Genomic DNA, 23,850 nt, shown 5'->3' on the forward strand with positions numbered 1-23,850 from the left:
CTATGATTCAAACAGACAAGTACAGATAAATCTACATGAATATAGCATCTGGTTCACTGAGTGCCTTATAATTTTGAAACTGTCACATTTCAGCAAATATATCAACACTGCTAGAAAATCAAAAAGGTAGTACATTTCTGTTAAGTGAAATTGCTTCTACCTCACAAAAGATAACCACAACTATATTTTAAATAAAAAGTTAGCTTTTAAAAAATTATTTTTACTTATACTATCAACTCCTCTCTAAGTGAGGAGAACTGAGTACATAAAAGAGCTCAACAAATATTTGAGAATGAATATCCATATACACATTGTGTGTATATGTGTATATATAAATATGCATATTTATATGTACATATAATGAATAACACAATGGTCAAATAGTTACGGTTATTCTTCTGAAATTTCAATATAGTCAAAGGTCATGATAATTACATTTTCATTCATGTTCTTTGAGATGAGTTTTTACTTAAGATAATGACCTTCTAGACATGCAATTGACAATATCTAAATATATAAAGCATATTTTAATTTTAATATTGATAAAAATCTTGTAATTTTTTTCTTAAAAACCAAAACCAGAATAAGACTATCAATTACCTAACCAGGTAAGTAAAATATTATGTCATGCTTCACTATGACTTATTTAAACAAACAAAAATTGTGAATTGTAGATGAATTGTAGGTAGGGGTAAAGATAGAAATCCAGTTTAAAAATTGGGATCTAACTTTAAAAAGGGCATGGAAATATATTCTTTGACAGTAAATAAAAGATTGTTCGAACAAAATATCAGTATAATGAATCATTAACACTTTTAAGAACATTTATTTAGACATAACTTATAATGCAGCCTTTTAATTTTACAGTTTGCAAATTATAAACTGAGTCTGCAAATACCCATGTGGTCAGTCAATATCAGTAAGAGTGGTAAAATCAGTAGTAAGATCAAATTTTACTCCTTTAAGTACCAATACACAAACTCCATACTTGGTTATCTTTTCAGAAGTGATTTGCATACATTTAAATTGGCCTGGACACCTTTAAAGAGAAACAGTGTTTTGGGGTGCCTGGGTGGGTCAGTCGTTAAGCGTCTGCCTTCCTTCGGCTCAGGTCATGATCCCGGGGTCCTGGGATCGAGCCCCACGTCGAGGTCCCTGTCCTGCGGGAAGCCTGCTTCTCCCTCTCCCACTCCCCCTGCTTGGTTTCCCTCTCTCGCTGTGTCTCTCTGTGTCAAATAAATAAATAAAAATCTTAAAAAAAAAAAAAAAGAGAGAGAGAGAGAAGTAGTGCTTGAATTCCTAAGGAGAGTGAAAGTACAGTCACCAATCAGAAACCTTCCTTACATTCTCAAAATCACTTGCATTTCACATTTTTCTCCACGCAGCTGAATTAGACTTGGGGCATCTTTTCGCTGTCCTTCTTTCTCCGCTTCCAGTTGATTTTAAGCCAATAACTGAACTTCAACTACCATATATGACACAAACATCGCAGCGTGGAAACACATCGAATGGGAGGATCCTTTCTCTTGCAGAATTTTGTAAGCGTGGAACGCTGTCCCTTTGCTCCTTGATCTATTATTTCCCCAACACTTGCCACTGTGCCATTTCCCTCCCATTGCCCTCTGCCCACTTTGAAAATATCGTTCTACCCTTTATAATACCGCTCCTTCTCTTCTCGGTTCAGCTTTCTCCATTGCCATAAATATTTCCTCAAAATATTCTGAGTTTTGAGGTGGGCTTTTCAACCTCACTCGACTGTGACAAAAAGAACATGATGATGATGCTAATAATAAAAACAGCGAATAAACTATTACAGAACCCCCACACTAGAGAGATGGGTTGCTTGGCGCCGCCCTAAAAAAAACCCATTAAGTTTAGTCTGAGAGCATTCCTCCTTCCTTTTTCCTTCCTTGTGTGAGGAGTCGCCCCCACCCGCAAGCAGTGGAGGCATTTTTGTTGTCGACTAACCCCCTCTAGCGCCGAACTGGCAGCATCCGAGTCGCGGCTGCCAGGCGGGCCGAGCGCAAGGCTTGGCGGAGCTCAGGAGAGCTGGCGGTCCCGGCCCTGCCCTCTGCGCCCGCCTCGGCCGCGGGGCGAGGGCGTGAGGGCCACGGACGCGAGACCTCTCTCTGTTAGCACTGCGTGTTGCCCCGGCCCTGCTCTGAGAGCCGCGTGATCCCACCAAGTAGTCATTGAGTCTGCGGCTTCCCACCGACCCGAGCGCTGGGAGGGAGTAGGTGCCGCGAGGGGGCGGCTTGCGTGGGGAGAGCAGTCCGCTTGCCGCGCACTCGGCGCAGCCGTGGATGTTGCCACGCGCCGCTCAGCCCTTAGGCTGCTCGGAGCGCACGGTCCGACGCAGCCACGCCGGGGGCACGCCAGGGGCGCTCCGGACCCCCGGAATCCCAGCGCCCACGACTGCGACAATGCTCGTGACCTCCACCGCGAAGTCACCGCGGCGCGGCGACGCGAAGACCTCAGTGAGCCCCGGCACCGGGCACCCGCCCGTCTCCAGCCTGATGTGACTGTCCTCAGCTGCGTGCTCTTTCTTTTGGGTTTACTAGGACTCGAAGCAGCGGAGGCGGCCACAAAGTTGAGACGCTCGCCCTAGTGGGCAAGTTTGGGCGATAAGAGCTGAGGAGTGGTGGGGCAGGCAGCCGCCGCCAGGCTCGGCCCAGACCGGGAGCGCTTGCCCACAGCACTCACCCCCTCCAGCGGCGGAAATATGAAGTCAGGGGGAAGCGGTGTCAGGAGCTGACTCGCCCTAAAGCGCTCGGGCGCTGCTGCCGGGAAATGGGAAGCAAAGTGTTTGGGGGACTAAGTCCGGCCTCAGAGATGCTCAAAAAGCGGCTGCCGAGGCCCAGGCGCATCGCGCACGCGGCGGAGTTGGAAGTGTCCTCTGTGCAAGCCGCTGCCGTCGCCACCTAGGCGAGGGGCTGGGGGCGCAGCCCGTATGTAGCTCGTTCGGGCCACTCACGGCCCCGCCGAGCCTTCACGGCTGCTGTGCCTCTCCTTTTGGCTCTGCAAGTGCCCACTTCAGTCCGGAGAGGCGCTCGGGCCGCCTGAGCTGCCCGCCGCACCTGGTCGTCCCTCCTCCTATTCCCCCGTGAGGCGCCCTCCCCCGCCCCCTCGCTCCCCTCCCCCAAACCACAGCCCGAGCTCGCTCCTGCGCGCGCGCTCTCCCGGGCCCTAGTGAATAGTCCTCGCGCGAGCGGGACACGGTGGTGGATGCAATTCCGCTCGCTTACAGCCGCCAGGAGCTCCCTGGCGTCGCAGGCAGCGTCCTCCTCCGAAGCAGCTGCGCCTGCACCTGGGCAGCCTGGACCTTCGTGCCCTGCCCTCGGGGCCTCACGCGGGGGGCGCCCCGGGACACCTCCTGCAGGCCGGGTGGAGGAGGAAGAGGAGGAGGAAGAAGACGTGGACCGGGACCCCTACCCTACGCAGAACACCTGGCCCCGCTGCTGTCACTTCTCTTTAAGTGGGAGAAGAGAGCCGGGGAGAGCCATGGGGGGCTGCGAAGTCCGGGAATTTCTTTTGCAATTTGGTTTCTTCTTGCCTTTGCTGACAGCTTGGCCAGGCGACTGCAGTCACGTCTCCAACAACCAAGGTAAGGGACAGGGCGGCGAAGGGGGAGGAGGCGGGAGGAGGCGGGTGCTCTGAGGACCAGTGCATTGGTCGCCTCCTGCAGGTAACTTCGTCCCGGGGTAGGCTTCTCTGGGCTCACCACACGAGAGGTCGAGGATGTCCCCTTACCAGAGCGCCTGGACTGGCGACCTCAGGAGTTGTGGTCCTTTTTGCTCCCGAATGTCTTTAAACGGATGCATGGGCATCAGCAGCAGTTGGGTCCCACCGCCGGCGGCCGTGGGGCCGCTCCCCGCAGCGCTGTCTCCACAGGAGGTCAGGCTCCGTGGCACAGGTTTTAATGGACTTCGGGCTCTTGGCGGTTGCTCACAGCACGGTAACATGTAGGTTCTCACTTGCCTTCGTGAAAGCAGATAGCTCCCGCTGTACTCTGTGACCAGATACCGGCCTTTTGCGTGTGGTAGCTAAGCTGCCCTCGTCCAGCCGCAGCCCCCTTACCCCAATCCAGACCGAATGTAGACTTGTTCGAAATTATTCCTGGACCAGTGGCCCAGGTTTGTGTGGTTTCTTTCTGGAGATGGTGGGGGTGGGGCGCGGGGAGACAAACGTTAAGTGTGAATTTCCAAGTTGTGAATATCCTATTCATAAAGTCGAGTCACTGACAGATTTCTTAGGAAGAAGACTTTGTTTCAGTAGGTAAAGTGGTAAAGTGAAACTGAATAGTATGTGAAAAGTGAAAGTCAGGTTTACCGAATGGAAAGCGCTGGGAATTCTTGAACATTCTCTTTCCTTCTATTCAGCAATCTTTATGAGACATATCTTACTGGATTTCTGCTATGAATACTTAAGGATCTATAAAAATATCACCTGCATAATCTAAATCCCTTGAACTAAGCTGCGAACAACCATAAAAGTTTTCCAACATGTACCTGGCTGGATGCTCTCATTGGCGCTGTGGTGACCATCAATATGTCACCTGTTATGTCACACTTTTCTAAAGGCCTCAAATATAAAATTTCAGTTATAGTTACCATTTAACATATAAGGCCTCAAAATAATTTGCAGATATAAAAATGGAGGTCAGATGACATGAAAGTGCGCACTTGCTTTGCGAGGATGAGAAGGTTAAATGAGAAGGCAAGTAAAACAACGCAGCCCCTTCTTTGTCATAAACATATGACTATTTCATTTTACTTGGAAAGATACTCAGAGTCAATATTCAGTTCTTATTTATACAGCTGGTACTTTTGACATGTTTTCCTAATTCTTTCTTTTTTTTTTTTTTACCTGCCAGGTTGCGATCACAAATGTATATGTAAATTTGGAAATCATGCATAACTGTCATGCCTTTGAAAATATATTAGAAAATGCCACCTATAATGCCATACTTGCCTGTGGTGGTATATACCTCCACACACACATTCCTCATTTGTTTTCAAGGGCTATTGGCATTACATATTGAAGGGGTAGTTACTTAATATATCTCTGTGAAAACAGAAGATTGTAAAAAATAACATAAAATTGTTTACTTGAACATTTTTTTGCAGGAAGAGAAAAACAATTTTTAATAATCAGAAAGTGAGACGTTTATATTGTACTATGTCTTAGTATTTAGTATGTTAATATACATCTCTTTAGTAGCCACACTAAAAAGAGAGTCGTTTACTAGAAATCTTTAACAGTTATTTCCATGCAATAATTTCCCTAAATCAAAATTTAGTTTCTCATTAAGTGTCTATGATATACCAGTTACCATTCTAGGCCCTGGGGATACTAACATAAATAAAACACATATCAGAATCTCCAAACAACTAAAGTGCCATCCTACCAAAATGTGTCAAGTGTTAAAGTATGACCTTTCACATATTCATATTAAATTTAAGGGCATAGAGGAGTTACTTGTTATCCTTTTGCAATATTTTTTGTTTATTGTAATGACTTTCCCATAGTTTTTAAAGACAACTTACCTAAAATATTTACCAAATATATATAATTTGTGTGTGTTTTCATCAATTAGCTTAATGTTTGTGAATGAATATTACTCAGCTTACCCATCCATTAAGTAGGATCATTAAAGATAGACTACTAAAACTCTGAATTTTCATTATTATAAAAGAAACGCAGGCTATTCATAAGATCACACTTGACTAATATAGTACCTAAAGGCTAAGTTGGGTAAAATTTAGAAGAATTTCTTCAACACAAGATTATAGAGAAAATATGCTCAGATATTTTTATCAGACACAGATGATTGCTTATAAAATGCGTTATACAGCCTAAACTCATAATGATTAGAAATTATGCCCTATGTTATTTTGAGATAACTTTTGAATACTGAAGTCATCATACTAATGATTAATAAAATGTCAAACTTCAGAACATTATTATTAACATTTTGGAGATATTTTTTAATTTGTAGTTTCATAAATGAATCAAAACATACCTTACCAGTTTTTAAACATTGAAAACATGGGTCATTACAGTGTATATACAATATAAAAATAATGTAAAATATAAATTAGATTTGTTATATACATGATAGTAAATATTAGTAATATGCTTACTATTTAATTTTAAGGAGATAGCATTTGTTTTCCTAGTAACTTGTCTTAAGAGTTAATGGAATTTATTTTTTAAATTTATTAGAGGGCAAAATTTCATTTTTATAAAACTTGTGTTCTGATTAAGGATATTCAAAAAGTAAATTTTTTAATGTTATTTATCTGTTTTTACCAAATTATATAAAATCCATCATGTTTGAAATGAGTAGATTCACCTTCTTTCCCTCTCCTATTTTTCCATACTTAGGCAGGGTAAAACGATGATAATGACAAAAAAGTGAACTACCTCATTTTTAACATGGTGCCTAACAAGGTATTGAGAGTAAGTTGAGTATAGGAAGCATCTCTTGTCCTTTAACTGGCTCTGAAGCTCTGCACTATAATGACAAAATAAATCAATTTGACTCTCTCTTCCTATTACCTAAACCTCCTTGAATCGATCAGAAAGTAGAGTTGCTTCCTAGATCACTTCATCTGATTAAGTAAGTGAAAACATGATTTGTGTTCAAATTTCTCTTATTCCATTAATTTTTCCTCTATTTAAAACCACAATATTTATTAGGTGTTGCCAATTTTTATTTATAAAAAACAGATTTTACCTTCTCTCTACATAAGCTTTTATTTCTGTCCTGGACATTTAGGTGAATATAAAGCATTATTTTGTTTCATATGTAAGTAACCATGTATATCAATTACAGTGGTTAGTAGCCACCAGGGGTCCATTTATTCAAAGATTACTCTGCTTTAGCAAATAGTACTGTATAGCCTAAAAGAGTTGATTTATTTCCTCAGGTCATGTTTCCAAAAATAATCAGATACTAAAATCATTCAAGCAAAATATAGTTTGCATACAAGAGTCTAGTGAACTTATTTTACTACCAACATTGTGTGAATTGATCTTTTGGTTTTTTTCCAGGGAACTCAGGACAAATTAAGTAAACAAGCAAAACAATACTCTGACTTGTTAGTTTCATTGAATTTATTAATTTGAATGAATTGAATGTAAAATCTACTGAGTTGTATGTGAATACAGGTGAGCATACCTGAGCAGAAAAATATCTGCTTAATAAAATTCATAGTCTAAATTTAGTTGAACTTCTGTAAGTATTGTTCACGAACTATAAAACTAAATATTGTTCTTATATATATAGAAAGGGACGAATTGAAAATTTTTCAGAAAGTTCGAGTAAACTTTACTGAAAATATTAAAAACTTTGTTAAATGAGAGAAACTGGATGATTTACAAAGTATATTTCTTTTTTTTAAGATTTTTTATTTATTTATTTAAGAGAGAATGAGAGATAGAGAGCATGAGAGGGAAGAGGGTCAGAGGGAGAAGCAGACTCCCCGCCGAGCAGGGAGCCCGATGTGGGACTCGATCCCGGGACTCCGGGATCATGACCTGAGCCGAAGGCAGTCGCTTAACCAACTGAGCCACCCAGGTGCCCTTACAAAGTATATTTCTAAAAGAACTTTCACCTAGATAAAATTTTGGGGGATAAACTATTCATAGTTGTAAAGGTGCAAGAGATTGTAATCATATGCTTTCCTAATTAAGTATAAAAACAACCTACAATGTAATTTTATCATATATTTACAAATTAGAATAAGTCATTGTATAATTAGTTATTATGATTAGTACTCCAAGTAGAAAGATAAAATGTCATTGATATATATTGTTCATGTAAGTATTGCTTGCTCTGGGTTTGGTATAAAACTATATCTAAAAACCTTTTCATGTGCAAAAACTATACAGTGTTCTTTAAGAATCTCTTCTTCAGACCAGAAGTAACATGAATAAAGTGGTTTCATTTGGATTTTCTTAAGAAGAAAAATATATATCTAAGGTATAAGACAAAATTAATGTTTACATCTTTTAATTTTTTATATTTTCAAACTTTATGAATTTGCATTACTTTTCTGTTACAAAATTAAATGTTAAGAAAAATACTAGAGTAGAAATCCTTTTGTTTCTTCACTCATCATTGCCAATATAAACTAGTACAAAAGGCATGATAGATTTCCTTCTCCCAATATTTTTTCCACATTGTAGGCACCACGTTTCAACCAGTCTCTCTCTTTCTTCACACACCTGAGTACTTCTGACTGCATACTGCCTTTGTTCAAAATGGTGAAAGAATAGATTGTATTTTATACTGTACATCAACCAGACTCTAGCCGTAATAGAATTTTCTTCCTTGTCTTTGACTCAACACTTTTTGGGGAGTGTAAATATGGTGGAGATCAATACATATAGTTAAGTAATCAAAATGGGTTGACTGCCCAAAGTACAGTCAATTATAATCAAACTAAACTTATACATAAGGATTAAATTGTTTATACATCTGTCATGTTCTTTTTTAAATAAAAAATAATGCATATTTAATGTGTGCAACATACTTGATATACTGGGTCTATAGCATTTTGATCAATTTGTAATTTTATTAGAGTGGGAGGTGATATTTGAGTCAAATTCTAGGGAGGAGAAAGCTAATCATATAAACTGGAAAGAATTGCATTCTAGGTATGGAGAACTGCCCGGGCGGTGATCTTGAAGGGAAATGAGCTTGACACATTTGAAGAAATGCGTGTTCAGTGTGACAGGAACTTATTGAGCATGGAAGAGAGTAGCACAATATAAGGTTTGAAAGATGGTTAGGAACTAGATCCCACAGAGAAGAAAAGGAGTCCTGGTAAGGAGTTGTATTTTAATATTATTCTAGGTTAAATGGGAAACTGTTAAGAGATTTTAACAACTTTTCATTTTAAGAGCATTATGGCTAGTGAGCAAAGAAATAATTGGACGATGGCAAGAGTAGAATTAGGAGTCTATTGTAGTTGTTCAGGAGAGGTGTTATGGTGGCCTGGCCTAGAGTGGCGGTACCAGAGATGGAGAAAAAAAGATGGATTTGAGGTACATTTGGGAAGTAGAATTTATGGGACCATCTTATCTTTATAGATAAGTAAATGTAGATATTCAGCATTTATATCATTTTCCCCCCATGGGGCCCAAACAGATTTTTCATTACTCCCCTTAAAAATTACCTTGCTATATATAAATACTGATAATTGACATGGGATATGAGGGATGGGGTGAAATACCCATTTTCTACTTTATTTAGCTCAAACCGTGATTTGAAATACAATCTTAATAGTACGGTTTTGCTATTTCAAGTGGTTGCACATAATGTACTTCATATTGGATCAAATGCCATTTGTTAATGCATTTCTGACATAACTTTCCATATGCAGTTATTTTTTGTCAGAGAGGAAAATGGCACAGGTGAGTGGGGACATCTTCACAAAGCAGTATAGTAATCCAACAGAATCTAGTTTTCAGCTAAAAAGAGCAATATTTAGAAGTTTGGCTTATGTACCAGGTTTATTCATCTCTGTTAGGATCAGATTATTGGTATTGAAAACAAAAAATCTAAGTTATACTAGATATAAAATAGGGGTGTTTCAGATATTTTCCATTAGTCTTTTTTTCTTTGCATTTTGTTAAAATGAAGGGAAACCAATGTTCAGAAAGTTTCTAAGAGACACAGAAAATAATATTTTAGGTTATATGATATTCTTGGGGGCAGGGATGAGGGAAGAAACAGGCTTTCCACTAAATAATAGTAAATTTCATGTCATTTAAACGATTTCCCTGACTAGTTAATTATCCATTACTTTGAGTTGTCTTTTAATAGTATTATATGAGTGCCATTATTAAATATACAGAAGCATAAAAAGTCCAACTTAACAGTCATATATACTTACTGTATATTTGGAAAATTCATACTCTAGAGAGGCTCATTTAAACATTTCCAAATATTCTTAAATATACATTCAAAATAGTAAATCTTACATTTTACTTTAGTGCTTAGAATGTTCTGAAAAATGCTATTTTTTTAGTTATTTCCATTCTATAAACATTTTGACTTTTTATGGAATATACAACTTCGGTTTTCAATGGTAGATATTCTAAAACCGAATGGAAACATCCACACTTTAAACAGCTATTTATTGAAGGCCTACTATTTGATAGGTAGTGTACTTACCATATATAAGAGTTCAAGGAGAAGTTTCCCTCCCAGAAGATATGATCCAATGACGAGTTTCCAGTCTCTTTCCAGATCTGGCAAGAAAAATTTGTTTCCTTAAAATTAGATACTAAATCAATTAGAAAAACTTTAAAAACACATTTGCCATGTGATAGTATATAGCAGTACTGATGATAAGACCTCATAATGTAGAACATTTACGTACCACTATTACAAAGTAATATCTAATGTTACATTTTATTTCAAAGTTAAGTCACTCAACAATCACATATTAAGCATCTCAGGAATTATGCTAGGTTCTGAGGCTACAATGATGATTATCATACAGTCTCTGTTCTTTAGAAACTTAGTCTGCTCTGTTGATGTTGTGTATCTTTGTGTCATCTTTAATTGATGATTTTTATAAGATGAATAATTTTACAGTAAATGAGATTATGAGGGAGAGACTGAAGAGAGAAAAGAAATACTATCAAACTTTTAGGCATTTTACTTGTAAAATTGTTTCACAAGAATCTTCCAATGTTTTATGATGGGTATACATTTAATTATATTAAGAGAAAATGTAAATGTGCATCTTAAAAATATATTCATGATACAAAACATATTTCACATATGTGATGGCTTTACATGGACCAACATGTGGAGTGAGCTCTTGTTCAAAGGATATTAGACTGGCATATTTTGATGTGTTTATTTAAGGTGGATTAATTATTAAAAACTGTAATTTATGTTGAAGATGCAAGTTTCCAGTATGAAATAGCAGCAAGCATACCTTTTAATTGAACTTTGTAGTAAGAATTGATGTTAAAGTGTGTATTTTCAGTCCATTTCCTGAAAAATACATTCAGCTACTCTCCTAGGATACTGCTGAGTCCTCTAGCCGTTGGCCTGTTTGATGACCTGTACTTGGACATAAATGAGAAGTCATCACTCTTCCTCCTATTTCATTTAATAACTTTAGGTGTAAAAGTCATACTTACTTTCTGATCATAGGAGATATGAGATAACAACTCCTTAAAAACTGGATGTTCAGGAGGTGGAAATAATTAATGTTATTTTTTTCTTATAATGTTAGGTATCTTTGTGAATATCTGGAGCTGATAAAAAGTAAGCATGTATGTAAATATATACATAACTTATTTATTATATTAAATTAAAAATAACAGGATAATTATATTTTCTTTCAGGTTGGCTATACTGTATTATGATACTTATATTTTGTGGTACATGAGTATTGAAATGAGAAACACATTCTTAGTACATAAAGTGTAGTATCTAGAATAAGGAAAAACATTTGCCCACAACTAAAAAAATCAATATATCGAAATTTGCCTACCTATGATGATTATTAATAGGTATATTTAAACAAGTTAATAAAAATATCTTTATGTATACATTTATGTATTCCAGATAGGAATTATCAAAAACTAATAAATGATTGCCCCTAAATTTGAGTTGAATTATATCTTAATATCACTTTAATTTTTACTTTAAAAGGCAGAAATTGTGTTGCTGATAGATGATACTTTAATATTGCTAAAGATAATAGAAATTAAGTGTGTAGAGAATTAAAATGTGCAGAGACCAATATGTTATTCTAAAAAGTTGATAGTTTAAATAACTGAAATTTACTTTTAAATATGATGCAGTAGCTAAGCAGCTATACAGATACCAAAATGAAAGAAAAATAGAGATAGAAGAGAGAGCTAAATTATGGTACTATTTAAAAATTGAACCTGTTTGGTAAAGGGGTCTCTCTTACATATCTTGCATAAAATTCTGACTTAGATTCGTTAATCTCTGCAAGTATGGAAGTGTTCATTGATGAGAATCTTAGCTAAAACTTACACCCAAAACTGCAAATTTCCTTCCACACTCCCTGTGGATTTAAAGAATACTTAGATTATGTTTATTTTGTGAATGCAAGTGAAAATAATTAGTAGCCATTAAGTATGACAGGAAATAGCTGAGCAAACTAGTAGTTAACATTTTCCAAAATCATAAAGAGTTTTGTCAGTTTCCAAAATTAAATAAAATTTATACATTGGTCCACTTGTTACCAATTAGTATATCTCAGCGAAAAACCAAGAGTGTAATAGGACAGTTTTAGAATACTAGAACATTCACTCTTAACTTGACTATTTTATGTGCACACTTGAGGGAGGGAGCAGTCAGAAAGAGATCTCAAATTTTATCTGGAAAAAAAACCCAAAATTTCAGAAGTACATATTGTTTGTAAAATATATTGCTTAATGTAGCTCAAAATAAGTAAAAATTAACATACTCCAATTTTATTGTTATATTTATGACAGTGTATTAGTGCAAAAAGGTACTTATGGTAGGTACAATAACTTACTGTCTTACATTGTTATGGTATAATAACTTCATTTTATAGGTTAGAAAAACTGTAGTTCACCCAGGTTATTAAAAATATCAGTTTGGTTCTTTGTTCAATAAAAATTAGATGTGTAAGAATCTTTATAATATTCACTAGTTTATGATCAGAAATCAATGGATGCATTTTTTTCAAGAGCCCTATTACCTAGTAAAGCAGAATTAAAACTTAAGAATTTGTTTTAAAGGTTAGATTTCTAAAGTTTTAATATGCTTATTAAAGCTAAATGAGGTTTCTTTTTTTCTAAAAATGTAACCAAGCCTTAAAATCAGTTAAAATTGTTAGCTTATTTCTATAATAAAGTTCTCAAATGCTTTTTCATTGCAGTATAGCCATAGTTACCTTTGGGTTTCTTATTTGTTCACTTTTATTTTTATTACTTAGGTATAAACACTTCGTTTTTTTTTTAAAGATTTTATTTATTTATTTGACAGAGATAGAGAGAGAGAGCACAAGTAGGCAGAGAGGCAGGCAGAAGCAGGCTCTCCACCGAGCAGGGAGCCCGACGCGGGACTCGATCCTGGGACTCCAGGATCATGACCTGAGCCGAAGGCAGTCGCTTAACCAACTGAGCCACCCAGGCACCCAACACTTCGTTTCTTAATCTGTATGGTTTGTTTATATATTTTTTCTAGAATTCTCAAACTAGTTCAACAATAAGTGTACATTCATCCAATTTTTAAATGAAATGTATTGAGACTTACTATTTTTTTCACTGTGCTGGGCACAGGAAATACAAAGGCAAGCCATTTCCATGAAGCTCTGAGAGCCTAAAGGTTTAACTAATTAGCCTATTTCTGTGTCAGTGAATAATTAAAATGTTAATTTATATATCAAAGTAATATGGATTAGTTGCATAGATAAGTTCACATCTATGAACTATTGTTTACAGAGATGAAAAGATAAAAGTACTATTCTATGAATTAATATAGGGAGACACTGAGAATAAATGTTCATTCGATATATCGGCCATGACTTTGTGTGACTGCTAGAAATGAGATAAGTAAGATCTGCCTCCTGACCTTTAGGACAGTGTTATGGAAATGGAAGAGATATATCTGACAGTTAAACATCAGCAATATATTATTGCAAAGATAAAATGAAGGGAAATAACAAAAAATTTTACAAACAAATAAGCTTGAGTTATACATGGAAAATGAAAACGAGCCTCACATTTATCAGGATTCATCATCATGAATATATGAAACTAATAAGAGAATTAAAATGAATAGTTCCTCCAGAGACCTCAATTTTAAAGTTATGTTGAATAGTTACTCTGCACTTAAAGATTAAAATTTATTCTGCATATAAATGCAAAGTAAAGATCCAAGTAAGTAGTGTCTTACATTGAACAAAGAACTTTCAAGTAAGTGGTACAACTTGGCTTTTTCTTTAAATTTTTATCACGTTCTTTAAAAAGTATATTTAATGATGGTAGCTGCTTTTACCAAAAAAACCCCACAAAATCTAAATTTTGATGGACTGTATGTGATTTTGTCTACTGAATATTTTACCTTTAGATGAAGGTAGAATTGGCAATACTTGTATGGTTTACATCATATTTAATTTAAAGATTAAAATCTTTCTATAGATGCTTACCATCTCCTACTATGTTAATTCCTATTTTATTATAATACTCTTTCCTAACTCTGTTAAATGTTTTTAGCAGTGTTTCATAACTTGGAAATTGCTGGTATTCCTTAATATCTGTCTTGAGAAATTAGGTAAATTGCTGTTTGATCGATCTTGTATTTTATACTTGAAAAATGTGCCTGTAGAAACACATAGAGATAGAAATTGCTGCCAGAACTTGGTATTTTTAAACAGAGAAAAATCAATAGCAGATTACCCGTGATTAGCTGTTGACATTTAGATTTGTACATTTAGAATGTCAAAAGCTCTGAAAACTATCAATTTAGTTCCTAAATTACAATAATCTTATTTTCAACTCTAACATTTTATGGTTCTCATCCTCCCTCCAATATAAAGGTGTGCTTTAAAAAAAAACAATTGAAATAATTACAGATCTCTTTACAAACTGGATTTTAATTGATTAATTGAAAAAATAGAGATCTGCCAATAAACCTAGTGGATTACTTATATCTTTCCATGCATCTATGTTTATTATTATTATTGTAATATGCTGGTTCAGGCATTATTTCTATCCTATGAAAATAAGTATCTTTATAAGGCATATTATAATTGCTTTTATATATTTCTTCTCCTTTAATCATTATGTGATACCTGGAATATGGTTACTGCTATGTCATAACAATTATTTTAGTTCTATGCCAGAAATATTTTCTCCCACAAGAGATGATTAACCTAGACTGTTGGAATCTGACTTGTTGCCAGACTCTGCTAGATTGATGATATTTTTTGAGGTTTAATATCTTAATTGTAAAAGATTATGACTTTATATATACCGCACTACACACACGTAATGCTTATAACATGAATCCTATTCTCCAAATGCACCACTAGGTTGGTAGAAAGTTCTATTCCTGATGTGGCACCAAAATTTACAAAGCTTATATGGTGCCTATAAAACTAAGGAAAAAACCCACAAATTTCCTCTTTATTATATTTGTCACTGATATATTAATTCCCCGAGTCCAAGATTATTCAGTTTAATTGCTCTCAACTTCCAATTTAAAAATTTTACTTAATTTTAAAATGTACTTAATTCTATTTCAGTGTAAAAGTAGGGACTATACCATGTGAATTGGCTATTTTTAATAGATCTCTTTTAGCTATTAAATTGGAATGATTATGATTTTTTGTTATGTCTAAGTTCTTTACATGCTGTTTACATATGTCATGTTAACTCTCAAGTATTTCCCTCAAGTTGTCTTTAAATAAATTTATTACTGTTTGGATATCAAGATTGACTTTAACCTCCCAAATTTCCCCACTCGCCATCCCTTTCATTCTAAGATTTGCTTCTGAAGATTCATGCACACATTGATCAATGTTAGATGCATAGTTGGAAAAGAGGGCAAGAGAAAAGTAGGCTCAAGTGGAGGAATGTTTATTGCACAGAGCGAGGCCAACACAAAAGCAGGTTCATGTGGCTTTACTGCAAGTGTGACTTTATCTTGAATCCACACATACATATACAATCTTCTAATATTGTCTAGCTCTGAAAAACTTCTCCTTGGGTGGAAAAGCCTAGAAAACAGTTGAAAGGGGGCTAAGAATTTGAATAAGAGCTGAGGATAAATCTTTAGTTAAAAGCAGGAAAGTTTCCTTCCCCAGCTCTCATTTCTCAACAGTTAATATTTTACAGTTTTTTTTGGAATTATCTCTATTGATCTTTTTCTCAGTTAATTTTTTGAGTTTTTTAATGTGTGGAGAATCTTTGCACATCCTATTTAACTGTATTTTCTAGATATGTTATGGCTTCAGGTTAGTATATGAGGATGCTATGACAACAAACATTTCTTTTGAAGATATAAAATGTTCTAGAAAGCAATTAAGCAGAATATTGAAAAATAGTCATACGCTTGGATCCATTAACTCTACTTTCATGAATTTATTTATTTATTTATTTATTATTTTTTTTTAATATTTTATTTATTTATTTGACAGAGAGAGACACAGCGAGAGAGGGAACACAAGCAGGGGGAGTGGGAGAGGGAGAAGCAGGCTTCCCGTGGAGCAGGGAGCCCAATGCGGGGCTCGATCCCAGGACCCTGGGATCATGACCTGAGCCGAAGGCAGATGCTTGACGAGTGAGCCACCCAGGTGCCCCTACTTTCATGAATTTAAATTCTAGGGAAATGCATAAAGACAGGCTAACATTTATATATGAGGATTTTTTTCTCAGTCTTATTATAAAACTGAAAAATTGGAATAAGAGTAAATGCCCCCAAATAGGAGAATCTTCATAGAGACATAACTTCCTTTATTTGGAAAAACTTCTTGAATGAGGGCATGTGAATCAACAAGAGTCCCAAATTTCTCTGAGAGAGTGGAAAAGCTTGTTTTGCTACTAAAGAGAACATGCTAGAGATGGTAGGAGAACCAGAAAAGAAAGCTTATAAGAGAAACAATCCGATGGAAATTCTGGAGTCAGTTTAGAGTAGTCAAGAGGACAGTTTAAAAATGATAGTGACTGCCCTTCTATCTGAAATTGTTTGCATGACTGAGATGTTAACAGATCTTCCCATCTTCACCTGCACAATTTTATCAAAATCTGTTATACTCCAGAAAAATGAGAATAGAAAATAGAAGTAAAAATTCTCTGAGGAGAGAAGAACAGTTAGGTCACTACCACCCCCCAAAATAAATTCCCGAAGTTAGAAGATTTAGCTCTTCAGCTAAATGAGGTTCCTCAGGAGCTTTGCCCTATCCTTATAGGTGGTAAGAACAGCAGCTGGGTCAGGAATTTTGTTCTCATCTAGTCCTAAACCGTGTCTCTAATCCCTTCAGAGGAGGCAGCATGGATCCATCTAACATGACAGCATTCCCACAGAAAATTCATAGAGGGCAAAGAATTTAAAAAAGAAAAGAAACAACACTTCCTGTGTTTGCTATGTGTGCTATTTCTCTTATCCGGAAATACAGATCAAATGTGTAAGAAATGAATTTTAGAGAAGTAAAAGAGAAAGTGGCAACGTTAACAGTATGGAATCTTGTTTCATATGCTTTAAACACACTAGCTTCACTTTCACTTTTATGAATGCATACAATAGATTGGCCACCTGTTCTTTGCTCATGGAAATGAACCCTGAAGTTAGGGATTTGGCTATAGTTTATAGCCAAAGTGAAAATGGGGGTATATCTTAGGATAATGAAGGAAGAGGGCTCTGTTTGCCTTCATCCCCTTTTCCCTGGATGATAAACACAATCATTTCTTAACGCCCCTATAGCTTCATCATGCTGAGCTTTCAAACACATTTTGCAGTGACAGCCACCAATCCTATTCTCTCCTTGCTGCCTGATATCCAGCCAAGAGCTGACTTTACATCCTCTCTGATATTTAGCAACCAGATTAATTTGATCACATATTATCACTGACAAATGATTCTCTAGCAAGGGTATATTTTGAATGGCAACATTTCCAGATTTGGAGAAAATGTAAAAAAGAAATAATAATAGTGATTCACACAAACTGGTTGGGATTACCAGGGTCAGGAAATAGATTCCTGCATCATCTCATAAGCAAAGCTTCAGGCTCAGATTATATTTTTGGCTATGTTTTGGAGGTTGCAAGCTATCCCAGCCCAGCTGTATAATGGTTATAAAAGAGAACACACTGTGGCATGCAGATCACTTTCTCTTAGGCTAATAAGTGTCATTTGTTTATCAAGAATAGTGTTGCTTAAAAGTTATAAATGTCCCTTTTTAAAAACATTTGATGGAGGGGTGGCAACACTGCTTTCAGTTTTGTCAAATTTATGAGGGAAAAAGAGTCCACATGGTACGAAAAGAAAGGAATACAATTAAATACAGTTATTTCCTTTTACTCCAGGCCATTTAATTCCTGTCAGTAATCTGTGCTCTTAAGCACTGTGTGATGCTCCCTTTCCAATAAAACCCTACGAGAAATAGCTGGATTAGAAGGAGTCTGTGTTCTTCAGAAGTACTCAAAGGAAGAGAGGTGTGGTCATTTGCTTGTTCTCCTGTTCTTGGAAACTATTGATAATTTTTAAGCATTTTGGCAATTAATGTGTATTTCTTCTTAAAACTAAGTATATGGCAATCCAAGCAGTGTGAGATCTATCCTTCTAATCTCATGGGGAAGTAGAGATTATGTCAGCTTCCTGTCACCTTGTTCTTTTCAACATGGTGATTTGATGATTGAAATCCTGTTTTAAGGGGTGCCTGAGTGGCTCAGTTGGTTGAGTATCTAACTCTTGGTTTCAGCTCAAGTCATGATCTCATGGGTCATGAGATCAAGCCTCCCTTGGGGCTCTGCACTTAGCAGAGAGTCTGTATGAAGATTCTTTCCCTCTGCTCCTCCCCCCATTGTTCTCTCTAAAATAAATAAGCTTAAAAATAGCTTACTTAGCTATTATTGTAGCTCTTATAACCTGTTAGCAGTTATTTCCACTCTGTCTACACACACACACACACACACAGCCTGAAACACTACGCTATTTGCTCTATAAACTTTTTTTTCACTAGCGTGCAATGGTTCACATAATTCCAAGTATCTCATTTTAGTGCTGTAATGAAAAGAACTATAAATTTAAAGTGCGTGTACATTTTTATCTTTTTGACTGTATTTCAGGTCATATTACATTAAGTATTCCAAATATAACCTGCTTGAGCCTGTTGTTATTAGGAAAATCAGTTCTAATTTAAGTTCAAAATAAATGGATAGCATCTTTGTGCTTAAAGAGGAGATTTTTCTGAAAAACTCAAAACATGTTTTACATTCAGCTGTCTCTCCCATTAATGCACATATAAAAATGTATCTCCAGTTGATGGAGGATTTGACATACTGGGGAAAATATAGAAAAAGACCAAATGCTTTTCAACTATGTATATTAATTTAATTCTACCACTTTATCTTTTTTATTCTACCTCTCTAAGGTGAGTAAGCAGCATAAATTACTGCACTTATTTTACTAATGGAATTTATGTGGACGTTAAGTTACTTGGCAAAGCTGATAGACCAAATTAGTAACCACAAAGGAGAATAAAAGCAGATCTTAAGCCTGTTAGATCAGTGTACTTTCTAAATGGGAAGGAGAATTTCAATCAACATCTAGAGTATTAAAAATGCAGGTATTAAGTTTAAATGTTTCTTAATATTAATGTCTTGAAAATGTTTAAATCACTGAACTTTTATCTCTTATAAAATAATGATAATCTGTTTTAAAAGAATAGAAGAATTATTTGGAAAAAAATCTTTATAAAGAATCCCTGGGTGGGGTACCTGGCTGGCTCAGTTGGTAGAGCATGTGACTCTTAATTTCAGAGTCCTGAGTTTAAGCCCTATATTGGACATGGAGCCCACTTAAAAAAGAAAAATTTCCTGGATTATACAACTTTTTTTATTATTAGTTAATAGTATGATTTTAAGTGATATTTTTATTTTCATTTTCTTTTTATATTCTTGTTGCTTTTTATTATTTATTATTTGCTTTTCTGTCACCTGTTTGTTTACTAATTTGTCTTGATATGTTTAAGCCGTCTGTTGATTAATGAGCAATAGTGATGACTTAAGTACCAAATGAAAAGCTGTATAGTTTGAGTCTTCAGTTGATGCTTCTCAACATGGGCTACTTTTGATTTTCCTTCAAATTAGACTTGGCATAGCAACTATGGAGTCTTAGTATCTATAAGTATTGCTGCAGAATTTGTTCAGGTGACAGATTGCTGAGCCCACTACCAATGAATTGGATTTAGTGTTTGAGGTAGTGTTTAGAACTATTCATTTTTAATAAGCACTCTATAAAATTTAGATGGAAATGGTTTGAGAAACCCCTGCTTAGAGATCCCCATCTGTATCTATTCTAGTTCTTTGTCTGCAATCAGTAGGAATTAAAGTTAGCTAAAATAAGCAGAAAAGAGTTTTAAAGATGTTGGATAATCCACAGAATCAAAGAATCCTAGAGAACCAACTTTAGAAAAAGTTGGAAACCAAGGCAGCACCTGGGATCTAGGCATCAGGAATTATATTAGCCTCATTGGGCTGAATTGATTGCAGACATTTTCTTCTTGTAATTTTATTATTCATCTAAAAATCTTATTTCTGCAAGAGTGAGTCTGATTGGCCTAGATTGTGTCATGAACACTAGCATCATTGAAAGAGTAGAACACTTTGACAACTTTACCATGACTGGACACTATGTGGGACAGTCAATTTCTTAAAAATGCTGTCACTAAGGTCAGGAACATGACAGGGATGTCCACCATCACCACTGTTGTTCAACATAATACTAAAAGTCCCAGCCTCAGCAATCAGACACCAAAAAGAAAGAAAAGGCATCCATATTGGCAAAGAAGAATTCAAACTCTCATTCTTCACAGATGACATGATACTTTATTAGAAAACCCCAAAGACTCCACCCCAAAGTTGCTAGAACTCATATAGGAATTCAGCAAAGTGGCATGATATAAAATCAATACACAGAAATCAGTTGCATTTCTATACAGTAACATTGAGTCAGAAGAGAGAGAAATTCTTCCCATTCAGTTTTCCCTCCCTTCCCCTGTGGTCATCCACTCTTATGTTCCACATGAGTGAAACCATATAATAACTGTCTTTCTCTGCTTGACTTATTTCATTTAGCATAATCCCCTCATTCCATCCATGTCAATGCAAATGGTGGGTATTCATCTTTTCTGATGGCTGAGTGATATTCCATTTTATATATGTACCACGTCTTCTTTATCCAGTCATCTGTTGAAGGGCATCCTGGCTCCTTCCACAGTTTGGCTATTGTGGACATTGCTGCTATGAACATTGGGGTGCACATACTACTTCTTTTTACTGTATCTGTAGCTTTGGGGTAAATACCTAGTAGTGCAATTGCTGGGTCATAAGGTAGCTTTATTTTTAACATTGTGAGGAACCTCTACACTGTTTTCCAGAGTGGCTGTACCAGCTTGCATTCCCACCAAGAGCGCAAGAGGGTTCCCCTTTCTCCATATTCTTGCCAACACTTGTTTCCTGTCTTGTTAATTTTGGCCATTCTAACTGGTGTAAGGTGGTATCTCATTGTGGTTTTGATTTGTATATTCCTGATGGCCAGTTGATGTTGAACATTTTTTCATGTGTCTGTTAGCTGTATGTCTTCTTTGGAGAAGTGTCTGTTCATGTTCATGCCCATTTCTTGACTGGATTATTTGTTTTTGGGGTGTTAAATTTGAGAAGTTCTTTATAGATCTTGGATACCAGCCCTTTATCTGTAGTGTCATTTGTAACTTCTTCTCCCATTCCGTGGATTGCCTCTTAGTTTTGTTGACTGTTTCCTTTGCTGAGCAGAAGCTCTTTATCTTGATGAAGTCCCAGAAGTTCATTTTTGCTTTTGTTTCCCTTTCCTTTTGAGACATGTCTTGAAAGAAGTTGCTGTGGCTGATGTCTAAAATGTTATTACCTCTGTTCTCCTCTAGGATTTTGATGGATTCCTGCCTCACATTGAGGTCTTTCATCCATTTTGAGTTTATCTTTGTGTATAGTGTAAGAGAATGGTCTAGTTTCATTCTTAATGTGGTTGTCCGGTTTCCCCAGCACCATTTATTGAAGAGACTGTCTTTTTCCCATTGGATGTTCTTTCCTGTTTGGTTGAAGATTAGTCGACCATAGGGAGGGGCGTGGGGGGATGGGATAACTGGGTGATGGGTATTAAGGAGGGCACATGTTGTGATAAGCACTGTGTATTATGTGAAACTAATGAATAATTGAACACTACCATCAAAAACTTATGACGTACTATATGCTGGCTAACTGAACATAATAAAAAATAATAAAAAAATAAAAAAATTAGCCCTTACACTATAATTTATGAAGTAAATACAAGTTTGTATAATTAGAGTCTGTAGAGTTTCCATGTTTGGACCAGGGGAATTAGGCATCATTTTTGTTACTACCCTCAATAGAGTATTATTAATTTAGGGGTTATGTTTTAATAGACTCATGAAGCCAGTCTCCCAAAAGGATAGTATATATTTGCTTTTATCTAAGTACAATTTGAAACATCCCTTGTTATGAAAGCTCTCATTCTATGGTATAGAAGACAAGGAAATGTATAGGTGGCCTGAACCAACCTTTGCTTTACAAGAAATTTAATTTTTAGTGAAAGGCTTAGTGCTATGTCCAAACTTTGTGTATTAAAATATTGTACAATATTTTGGTCATTACCATTTGCCTGATTAACATGAGAAAATTTGTAACACAAAGTATTGTGCCCAATATCAATCCAACTTCCATATACAACTATTGTACTTTAAAAAGTAAACTGATTTCTAAACTACACAACAAAATTGATATGCTGCTAATAAGCCTTGTATTTTTAAAATATCCAGTAACTGGCATTTAAGGAGCTTGGATTTTAAAATTGTCAGTGTTTGATTTTCTCAGAAATAGCTGCTCAGTGGTATAGACAATTTTTGAGTGCTCGCTTTTTGCTGGGAACCATACTAAGTACTTTAACATATTCAATTATGTAATCCTTACAACAATCCATGAAGTAAACATTATCATTATCATCCCCATTTTATAGGTGAGAAAATCAGGACAAATAATAGGTTAAATAAGTTGACACAGTGTTAATGGGTGTTAGTTACAGAGTGTTAAGGAATAATTTGTGTCCCCCCAAAATTCATATGTTTAAGTCTTAACCCTTAGTGCCTCAGAATATGACCTTTTTCTTTGGAAATAGGATTCTTGCTGACATAATCAGTTAAGATGAGGTTGTACTGGTGTAGGGTAGGGCCCCAATCCAATGTAACTGTGTCCTAATAGAAAGAGGAAATTTGGACATAGACGTGGACACAGGGGGAAGCTATGTAAAGCTGAAGGCAGATATTGGAGTTATGCATCTACAAGGCAAGACACACCACAGATTACCAGCAAATTACCAGTAGCTAGGAAAGGGCCATGAAACACACTTTCTGGCAGCTCCCCCAAGGAACCAACCTTGCTGACATCTCCATCTCAGAATTCTAGCCCCTGAACTAACACAATACATTTATGTTATTCTGAGCTACCCAGTTTGTGATATTTTGTTATGGCAGCCCTAGGAAACTAACAGAGTAAAAGATTTAGATTTAGACATCATGGCTCCAAAGTTTATATTCTTCACCAACAAACTATATTGTCTTCCTAAAGGGTAAGATAATTGAATAAATACATCATCTCTTAGCATTCGAAAGAGATCTAGACTAGGAAAGCTAATCTAGACTAAGAGAACTGGTAACATTTCTTTGGAGTTTAAAGTGCCTCTTGGCAAGGGCATCAAATGAGAAAGGAGCCTGAAGTACTATTTTCCTTCAAAATTGAAACAAAAAAGAAACAGAATAACTTACTAAATATGGTTGGTAAAAACATGATCTGATAATTTAATTATAAATTATAAATTTATATAAAGTTTATTTAAATACATAAAAAAGTATCCCCCTTACTAAATGTCTAGGGAAAGATAGAAAATCTTCAGGAAGATGTCCGTTGTTGCTGTTTGACTGATAATTGTTTATATATATCTTAGCTTATATAGAGTATGACTTTTGCATAAACCCAGGCCCTGATTACTAGTGAATTAAACCGGAAAAATGTAGAAGAAAAATATGATTCTAATTCTACAAACCA

The 23,850-nt window shown here is 36.2% G+C and overlaps 1 protein-coding gene across 10 annotated transcripts in view; it reads left to right on the top strand.

Annotated features, from left to right (window-relative positions):
* Window positions 1-2,320: 2,320 nt before the first annotated feature.
* The window catches only part of EPHA6 (EPH receptor A6), an 831,631-nt gene continuing 810,101 nt past the window's right edge, over window positions 2,321-23,850 (top strand). For all 10 annotated transcript variants that reach the window (XR_012378040.1, XM_073892326.1, XM_073892340.1 and 7 more), the window contains exon 1: window positions 2,321-3,604. Coding sequence is in view for 9 of the 10 variants with exons in the window: in XM_073892326.1 (XP_073748427.1) it covers window positions 3,226-3,604 (379 nt within the window). In the remaining variant the exon portion in view is untranslated. The remainder of the gene's footprint in view (window positions 3,605-23,850) is intronic.

The sequence above is a fragment of the Callorhinus ursinus genome, unplaced genomic scaffold, assembly GCF_003265705.2.
Source record: "Callorhinus ursinus isolate GAN/ISIS: 27379988/994484 unplaced genomic scaffold, GSC_fseal_2.0 scaffold1, whole genome shotgun sequence".
Lineage (NCBI taxonomy): Eukaryota > Metazoa > Chordata > Mammalia > Carnivora > Otariidae > Callorhinus > Callorhinus ursinus.